This window comes from Aulonocara stuartgranti (genome assembly GCF_965226115.1).
Source record: "Aulonocara stuartgranti genome assembly, chromosome: 3".
NCBI lineage: Eukaryota > Metazoa > Chordata > Actinopteri > Cichliformes > Cichlidae > Aulonocara > Aulonocara stuartgranti.
In genome coordinates this window covers 30,804,097-30,814,319 of record NC_138941.1, presented here as the reverse complement: position 1 = coordinate 30,814,319, position 10,223 = coordinate 30,804,097, and the positions used below count along the sequence as shown (strand labels likewise).

The window sequence follows — 10,223 nt, the reverse complement described above, 5'->3', positions numbered from 1 at the left end:
TCCACTTAAAATAAATCCTCTTGGCATCTTTCTTGGCCTCAAGACAACAATTCTGATGGCTATAGATCCAAACGGGACACAAAAAATAAAAAATAAAAAATAAAAAATAAATTGAAAAAAATTGTATTGTTCGATACATATGCGTACCGAACCGAAAGCACTGTATCGAACGGTTCAATATCGATACGAATATCGTTGCACCCCTAATATATATATATATATATATATATATATATATATATATATATATATACGGAAGGAAGGAAGGGGGCCGGGGACTGGTGAGTGTCAGCACCACAGTCCAGGATGAGACAACGAACATCCAAGAATACATTGGGAAGATGGCCCCAACTGACCGAGTGCTCAGTGAATACCTCAGGCAGCAGAAACCCAAGAAAGAGGAGGGAGACGAGGAACCATCATGGAAGGACAGGCCCCTGCACGGTATGTACCACCGGCAGATAGAGGAGGTGGCTGATATCCAGAAATCCTACCAGTGGCTGGACAAAGCTGGACTGAAAGACAGCACAGAGGCACTAATCATGGCAGCACAAGAACAAGCTCTGAGCACAAGATCCATAGAGGCTGGGGTCTATCACACCAGGCAAGACCCCAGGTGCAGGCTGTGTAAAGATGCCCCAGAGACAATCCAGCACATAACAGCAGGGTGCAAGATGCTAGCAGGCAAGGCATACATGGAACGCCATAACCAAGTGGCCGGCATAGTGTACAGGAACATCTGTGCCGAGTATAACCTGGAAGTCCCGAGGTCAAAATGGGAGATGCCCCCAAGGGTGGTGGAGAATGACCGAGCTAAGATCCTGTGGGACTTCCAGATACAGACGGACAAAATGGTGGTGGCTAACCAACCGGACATAGTGGTGGTAGACAAACAGAAGAAGACGGCCGTAGTGATCGATGTAGCGGTTCCGAATGACAGCAATATCAGGAAGAAGGAACACGAGAAGCTGGAGAAATACCAAGGGCTCAGAGAAGAGCTCGAGAGGATGTGGAGGGTGAAGGTAACGTTGGTCCCCGTGGTAATCGGAGCACTAGCTGTGGTGACTCCCAAGCTAGGCGAGTGGCTCCAGCAGATCCCGGGAACAACATCGGAGATCTCTGTCCAGAAGAGCGCAGTCCTGGGAACAGCTAAGATACTGCGCAGGACCCTCAAGCTCCCAGGCCTCTGGTAGAGGACCCGAGCTTGAAGGATAAACCGCCCGCAGGGGCGTGCTGGGTGTTTTATATATATATATATATATATATATATATATATATATATATATATATCGTGGTGGAAGCAAAACAGCAAAAGTCAGAGGGAATTCATGACGACATTGATCAAATGTGAAGCGCAGTTTGCTGCTTCTTTTGCTGCTGGTTGGAGAGAGACAAAACCTGCAGCTCAGAATCAGCGCAAAAAGACGTAAACACAGCGCGGACCCGAAGAATCGCTAAGCTCCGACAGCGTGTCCGTGTTCGGGCCGTCGGGTGAGAAAGCCGAGAAAGACGAAGCTGATTCTGATGTGTCGGGTCCGCTCTGTGTTTAGGTCTTTGTTAATGAATTGATATCGCTTTATTCAAGCTACTCACCTCTCTCTTCCACCTGCACTTTCAACTGGACCACGGCCAATCAGAGAGGTCCCGCCCCTGACTATCTCTGATTGGTTTAGTCCACGATAGGGGCATAATGTGTGTCTGCTGTTGACCACACGGAGAGTTGCAGAGATTTTTTTTTTGTTACCGGAACAGTTGGTCGCACCTGTGCGACCAAATATTTATTTTTAGTCGCACCACTGAAAAATTTGGTTCAGTATCTGTGAAGTGGATAAGGGCAATAAAAAAATAGATGAATGAATGTTTGAAAATTAAAGACCATTTATTGCATTTTTGTCACATCTACAAACGTCCATTATTAATAGTTCTTAAATACAGTCGTCAGTTTTACAAATCAAACACATAAAAAAGACACAACTTTGCATTCAAATAGAGAAAATATGCTCTATTTAATATGACTTTTTTGACCAAAAATAAGCATTATCTTTTTCTGGACGGACATCTAAGCTTACACCTCCCTGCTCTGTCCCTTCAGGTTTAATAACCTTCACTAGAACACACGCAGGGACCTCATGAGGAAAAAGCTAAAAAGCTCTAATAGAAACTCTTACATATTCCTTTGCACAAGGTTGGACCCTGTCCGTCTTTTTCACTTGCAATAAAGCCTACATAAATAATAGAATGTGTCCATAATAATGTGAATCCCTAATAAAGTTTAATTACTGATTTACTGCATACTATTTACTCATAAATAGCTTGTCTGATTAGGCAACGAGCACCACGGTTAATCCTAAAGAAGTATGTATTACTCCACAGCTAAAGTCCATCAGTCAGCTGCTACGTTTTAAACTTTCCACCCCCTTTGGTTACACATCAACACTCGAGGAGTTTCACAGCGCTAAACCAAAGGAAGCAGAGATCATTTAACGAGCTCTTAGTAACGAACTGGATATTAAGAGCTAAAATGCTCTTACTTGACTAAAACTGGAGATCAGAAGGGGACGAGCAGCTGCTGAACTCAGTCACATAAAGACCAGGGATTTCTGTTCAGGCCAGTCTCATAGACTTCACTGTAAAACCAGCAGCCCATCGAGCTAAAGTGGATCCCTGCAGTTTGTGTCCTGACTAAGGTGCATCCTAATAAGGCGATAAAGGTTCAGCTGAGTAATCAAGACTCAGTAAGTTACATAATTGATTAATATTCCTGAGGTGATGACTCAGACACGTCATGTGGTAAATGTTATACAGGCAGGATTGTCCGATACTTTGCAGCAGTCGCGGTAAAACGCTGCATGACCCTGATATTATAAAAAGTTAAGAAGCCTCAAGCTTCATTGTCCATCTCTATCTCCATTTCTATTGAAATTCTGCTAACACTGAATTGTGCTGGTGCTTCTTCTTCGACGACGGTGAAGACGACGATGGCGAGGAGTTCACCGGTGAGAGCGTGACGCTGTAGAGGTTGGCGACGAAGGCCTCCCAGCCGCGGCGCAGTGCTCGGTCCAAGGCCTGGTGGGAACAGGAGGAGTAAGGGTTAGCTACATTACAGCCACTGACAGGTGACAAGAAGAACCTCAGATGTAGTTACAATGTTACAATGATAAAGGCACTCCCCCATGGCAGCAGTCTCCCCTAGCAGGACATTGCATCACAGACAAAACAGCTCAGTGTGACACAGCTGCTCGAGCGCCCTCGAAACTCTACATCACAGTCCGATTGAGCATGTGTGAAACAATGGAGCAAACACCAACTGCTAGGACCCAAAGGATCCGACCACAGGAGACCTCAGTGCTCTTGTGTCGATAATGAGTCAGTAATCAAAGCAGCTCCATGAAGCTGTTTTGTGACTGAGCTCTTCAGTCTTGAATTGAGTTTGTAGTTAGACGCTGAATTTAAATTGGCCAAGCGCTTCATTAAACAGGTAAAATAGTAATAAACACCTGGAAGTAGCCATTTGCTTAATATAAATGTGTTACTGGAAGGTTTTCTTTGAATTTTTACATATGCTGAATGTTAATGTTTGACATTATCCTGCTCTAGGCTCATTTCTTGTGCATGGAATAAAAGGATTTTTCCTGGAGTTCACTGGAATTCCTGTGCTCAGTATACAAATTAATGATTGTTTCTGTTGTGTCGCAGCACGGCTGCTTCCTGGGAAATTCCAAGAGACACGCTATTGACCTTTTCTATAAAAAGAACCAATGAGCTTTATTATTGTCTAAAAGTCCATCTGGAAAATAATGAGCTCACTGGAAACAGGTTGTGCTGTGGTAACTCATGACTAAATATTTAACCAGCGCCGCACACTGAGCAGAAACCAACCAATCGTCTGCAGAGCGGAGCTGATTAACAGCACTGGAATGTTTTTTCACGGTGTGGGGTTTAGCAGGTGGGTCAGCATCACCTGACCTCGTTCCACTGATCAAAGGACATGATAGAGGAGCCTGTGTGTGTGTGTGTGTGTGTGTGTGTGTCAGCATGAGCAGAAATTCTTTACAATAACCTGCTTAATTTTTCGTCATTAAAAATGACGTAGAGGAAAAACTCATTTGGGGGTGACTTCATGTGCCGTGACACACACCAGTGACCGCTGGACCTTGGACGCGCAGTGGCAACATGTTATAAAGGTGATAAGATAGTTTCCATGGCAGTTAATAACCCAGAGTGCATTACGTGGAGGATGGCGAGGGAGAACTTTACCCCTCTGTTCCACACATGCTGGGCGTGCAGTTACACAACCTTCAGCTTCGGCTTAAAGTTTAACCCGACGCAGCGAAGCTAAATATGGAGTTTATGTAAATGTGACAAACTGAAGAGGAAGTTGATACAAGTCTGCAGCCTAAAACAACACCGCACATTTTCTCTCACCTTGCGGTAATTTTTCCTCTTCACCGCTTTCATCCCTTCCTCTTGCTCCTTCGTCATCCTCCTCTCCTCCTCCTCTTCGTCTTCTCTTCCTCTCTTCTTGTCTCGGATAAGGACTTGGTCGTCAGCGTCCTCCCGAGCCGGGAAGTGAACGAGCACGGGTTCCTTCTCCCAGCCCGCCTTTTCATTTTCTTCCTCCACCTTCTTCAGGTTCTCCATCTCTATCTCAATCTTCACCCTGATGTCCTCGGGGAAGTCAGCTGGACCCTCCGTGCCCAGGCTGGGCCTCTCCTCTCTGGCTGCGTCCTCGTCTGCTCTCCCCTCTTTCTGCTTCCTCCTGGAGCTTCTCCTCCACCTGCTGCTGCGGCGGCTGGGTTTCCTCCTCAGGAGGCTCTCGTCGTCATCTTCCATCATGCCTTCGCTGAAGCCAAACACCTCGCCTTCTTCCTTCTCATCAGAACAATGCACCGCTGTGATGGATGGGTCACTCGAGACTGCCTCCTCTATGTTGCAAACATTTACACCAGTCTCCTCTACCTCTGTGGCGGCCTCGGGCTCGTCGAGGCGACCGTAGAAGCCACTCGATTTGTCCAGAAACTTTGGGGCCCTGATGGAGCTTCGGACTGAGCTCATCCTGGAGTTCCTGCCAATAGCCATCTTTTTGTTGGAGTTTCTTCGAGTTTCTGTCTGTTACTTCTTTTGGCCTCTGGTGCACTTTCTCACACACTCTTTCTGCTCCTGGTTTGTTCCTGCTGAGAGAGGAGAGATTAGAGTTTAAGGCTGTTACATAACCCTGCCCTCTGTCAAACGCACAGTCCGATCCATTTCCATACAGGCAGCCAAAATTTCAAGAACAGTGATAGGAGATAAAAGCTGAAGGAAAAAGCGTAAAAGACCATAGACGAAAGATAATTACTTTTCACATCAATGTGAGTATGTGTGTGTTTTATCAGCCTCTCTGGATGGTAAGTACTGTACAACAGAAATGCTATGCAGGCGTCACAAGAATGTCTGTGTTTGAATATCGGTGGCCGTGACCGAGGCTGGAGGTCAGAGTCAATGTTATCGGGGTTGTGATGATAACAGATGTCAAAAAACTGAACGCGCAGCATTCTTAGCGCTGAAGATAAACACACAGGGAGTCGGACAGCCGGATGTGCAGCCAAAATCAATGACTTCAGACTAACTGTCGGTGTCAGCGACCTGCTTGTCTGTCCATTCTCCACCTGTTCTGAAAGTCAGTCATACAATCTGCGTCAAACATCGACATGTTTTTTTCAGGGGTCCCGTGTAAGCACAGTGTTGTTTAGATGAGTTCCTTATATTCTGGCTGTGTTGGAGTGGCTGATGACTGCTCCACTCACTGTGCAGGAAGAGCGGCATTATTACCTCCACCAACGAGGTTATGTGCCGGTGGCGTTGGCACGACTGATCCGCGTTAGCGCGTTAAAACAGGCTAATCCGCGTTAACGAGCTAACGCAGATCAATCCGTGTAAGGGGTTACTCGCCGTTAACACGTTAATGCGGCTTAAACGCGTTAATGCTGTCATTACGACTAACGCGATTAACAATTAACCCATCTGGAGCGCAGACTGACTCAAAATCCCTGAAATGTCTCTGTCAACGCCTTTTGGGCAGTTCGTCCATTTTAATCGCGTTAATCATTAACCACGTTAACGCAGCCCTATTAGAAACTGTTGCCAACATATTGAAACTTCCTTATTACATCTTAAATATCATGTCACATTTGACCTCTGACCTCTACTTTATGATCAGTGGACTGATCTGTGTGTCACAGTGATTACAATGCAAGCCACACAATCAACGAGCGTCTCTCAGAGCGCTCCTCTTTGAGGTCCTCAATGATCACTGCTTGCTCGACTGCCCTTTTGGGCAGAATTGCAATTGCAGCAAAAGCTTCGCTTGTACTCTCCGCCTGGTGGGACACTTTTAATTAATAAAAGAAAAGCGGCCAAACAAACATGTGTGTTAGTCCAGGATGAGGCAAGAAATCAGCTGCTGTGACATCACTGATTGCGCTGCTGGTAGAAATGAGACGTACTCAGGGGTTTTGACCCTGCAGTGAAAAAGTGCAAGATCGCTTCCCCTCCCCTCTGTGATCACCTTGTAAACCGTTTCACCGCAAGTTACATAATAACAAAGTCCACACTAATGCTCCTCTGAAGGAGTACACTTCCTGCTAATAACCAGAAACTGCAGACATATTTGGTGTCCTTTCCAGATCAGCTTTGTTTTTTAAAACAAATGAAGACTTTGGATTGTTACAAGGGTGGCAAACAGAAGAGGAAACCAAAAAACGTCCTTCTGTGCTCTGACAAACGGCGTCCTGGAAATCTCGAAGACTTGCGAAGTGCAGGTAACGTTTCATATAATGTGCAGATTGCAAAATAAAGACTGAAAGGTGTTGTGTAATAGGAGGCGAATAAAAAAAAAAGGATGACTAAATTAAAGTGTTAAAAATTAAACAGGGCTGAGAAGCAGCCCAACAGTGAGAGCATTAAACAGGAGTGAACAGAAATGCCTGCTACCACATATTAAACAGTAACGCCTTCAACAGGTGAAGAAATAGTTGCAGCCTTACCAGATCTCTCGCTCTCGTCTCGTTCCCCTCTCGGTGTGTGAGTCTGAGTGAGTGACACGGAGCCGGGAGCGCTGCTTATTGCCCTCATACACGTCACACGCCAACCCTGCCCAGACCTGCAGAGTCTTCGTCACTGGTACGAACACACACACACACACACACACGCTGTAAAACACTCTCCCTCTCTCCACCTACACACACACCTTGTCATTACATCCTTGAACACACACTGACTTAGAGATAAAGCCATGTATTAAACAGGTCAAATATTAACTTACTGAAAAAAATCTCAGCAGCAGCAGCGCACGTCCTACCTTTGCTGGGTAAACTCGCGGGATCCAGCTATAGAGGCTTTGCAGGGATGCAACAGAGTTTTGCCTTCAGTGCTCAATGCACCAGGGTCTCCATGGTCAAATAAACGATTTATTGGTGGAGATGGACACGAAGCCTTATGACTTAGAAACTATGATCATTCAATCTCTGATTTACCTCATACTTTGTTTTAAACAGCTCTTTATAGATGAACCTTTTATAAAAACTCTATCAACTTTATTCTGCCTGTGAGCTCAGTTATTGCACTCTTATGCATTACACCAACATACAGTGGGGACTCTGTATATCCTGTTGGTCCTGGAGAGGCTTACCTGAACAGTCTGTTAACTTTCTGGATACTACTCTGGATACTAGGACTTCCCCCCACAGTCCAACAATATGTAATTAGTGAGGTTGGGTTAAATGTTAGCCCTGTGACAGTCTGGCGACCTGTCCAAAGTACAAAAACCATTTACATACTGCATTAATCGATCATTTTATAATCTAATTATTTGGAATATACATTTTTCTTTCATTCAGTTAGCACTTTATCATCAGCTGGTTACGTTAACAGGACAATTCGTCACTCGCTCGGTGTCCAGATATCAGAATGAATCAACTGACTTCAGTTTCTCTCCACACTTTTTATCCAGGCTGCCTGTCACGTGGTCTGTGTCTGCGGTTGCAGTTTTTTCTCTGTTTTTGTCTGTAAGTTTGTTAGCTTATTATTAGCTGTGATGGAATGACAGGAATAGTTGTCCTTATCCTCCTTCCCATGAGAAGATCAGCTGGACTGTATCCCTTTGCCAGTGGAGTGGCATGGTCGGCCATAAGGGCGAAATAAGGATCACCAGATCACTTCTTCACAGAATGTGTTGTTAACATCAGGAATATAACATTTATGTACCATTCTGAACTGAATGAATGAATTTATCCAGCGTGCCTGCAATGATTTTTAAACCCAGCAGATGTCGCTATTAAGCAACACACCAACACGGTGTAAACACGGTAAGGGTCATGTAGCGCACACTCCGTGAGGCCTCATTTAGTCATCACTAGTCTGACCTGATCTGATAAAACAGTTACGTTTGTTTCTGTCACTTTGTGCAGATCTAAAGGGTCTTATAACTTATAGCTGCTGCATGCTAGGTGGGCTAATTTTTGTGAATTGTGGGTGCAGCTCTGTGCAGCTAACCAGCAGGTTAACTTTAGTTATGTCTGTTGTAGATTCAGCACTCTGGTCTCCAGCTGTGGAGCTACAGAACACAGGGAAACACAGGGAAGAGGTATCCTGCCATAAATCCTATACATAGAAAAGTGGTAATGGTAATGTAGTTGTACATAAACTTTTTCTGGAGTAAAAGTACACATGTTCTGTATTAACAAACATTTCAGACTCTGTGTAATTGTTTAGTCATTGAATTGTACACCACAGCTGGAGCTAATTCACTCAGTCACACCATCATTTATTATTCGATTAATAGTTTTATATGAATCTTTTAGTTCTGCTGAATAGCATGAGAACATAAAAACATTTCTATAGCTTCTCTGTTTTTGAATGAATCAAAAATCACAGTGAAAGAGATGATCTGTGCTACACATCAGTAACTTGCTGTCTTGAGGGTTTGTTGACTTTTTGAAGGTGAAGTTTGCCAATTTAACATTTGCTGTTGTTTCCACTGAGCACCGGTGGATGCACTGATTTATCACTGGTATTTCTACAACAGCAGTATTGTTTTACTCCCTTAAAACGTACGTAGCTTTTTGTTCTCTTCACAGATGGCACAATAGATGTTGATGTAGCCCTGAATCCCCCTGGACGTCTAACTTAGTGTCGTGGAGGGTATGCCGTGCTCTTCTCTGGTCAAATTTGGACAAGCACGCCCAAAGATCAATGATTTGTTTGGCCTTGTTCTCTCTCCACAAGGCAAATAATTGGTCACATTCTAATGAAAGTTTTAATGAAAGAAAGAGCTTCACAAATTAAAGTGCATTAACAAGAGAAGACGCGGTCGATGCAGGACACTTGCAATACTTAGGGAGGTGTCGTTTCAGTGCAGACAATCCCACCAAACGCTTTCAAAGCATACAAATATGGCATGAACTGGATTCAGTAGAGCATCCCTGTTTTTTAGTTACACGATGAACACAAAGAGGGTGTTGCACCAAAGACCTCACTGTGCTCGGATTTCTAGCAGACCGCCATCTGCAGCTTGTATGAAAGACGTCGACTCGTCTGCAAACACTCGGCATTGACACAATCGCACTTCAAATCTATGCGTCAAAACGAGTCAAATGATCCATAGGAAGACCAAAGCCAGTGTCAGAGACCTTTTAGATGGTCTGAACATAAAACGGTGCCATACGTCGATATCGGACTGCACATTCCGTCCTACGATCCCACATTCCTAGCTCTGCGAGAAAACAGTCTTCCAGATATGCCAGAGGCCTCCTGAATTTGGATGGGAAATGCCTACTAAAATCAGAAGTCTGCTGGCTGGCCTCTGGCTGAACAGTGTCTGAAACAGGTTCTCAGGTGGATCAGTAGAAGTTTCTGGTGCCCCAGGAGTCCTTGAAAGATTGTAACTATTTCTTACCAGTGTGCTTATCTTGGCTAGCAAGGTCTTGGGTCCAAATCCACCTGCAGCCTCTCTGTGTGGAGTTTGCATTTTCTCCTCGTGTCTGCATGGTTTCTCTCCGGGTACTCTGGCTTATTCTCGTAGTCAAAAGACAGTTACAAGTTAGTGGGTCAATTGGTCATTCTAAATTAGCCTTAGGTGTGAACGGTTGTCAGTTCCTGTGTTCGTCCTGTGACAGGCTGGGACCTGTCCAGGGTGTACCCTGTGCCTCACCCTAGGAAAACTAGGCCTGTTGAATGGCCTAAAC

The 10,223-nt window shown here is 44.7% G+C and overlaps 1 protein-coding gene across 2 annotated transcripts; it reads right to left on the bottom strand.

Moving 5' to 3' along the window:
- Nucleotides 1-1,860: 1,860 nt before the first annotated feature.
- LOC309698022 (uncharacterized protein) lies at nt 1,861-7,145 on the bottom strand. 2 transcript variants are annotated; one of them, XM_082520295.1, is made up of 3 exons: nt 7,026-7,145; nt 4,426-5,171; nt 1,861-3,066 (listed from the first exon to the last, which is right to left on the bottom strand). In XM_082520295.1, exons 2-3 carry the CDS (start codon nt 5,077-5,079, stop codon nt 2,914-2,916), a joined length of 807 nt encoding a protein of 268 aa, XP_082376421.1. In that variant the 5' UTR covers nt 5,080-5,171; nt 7,026-7,145; the 3' UTR covers nt 1,861-2,913. The 2 variants fall into 2 exon arrangements, with proteins under 2 accessions (XP_082376421.1, XP_082376420.1); XM_082520294.1 differs by having other exon boundaries at nt 4,426-5,174; nt 7,026-7,143.
- Nucleotides 7,146-10,223: the final 3,078 nt, after the last annotated feature.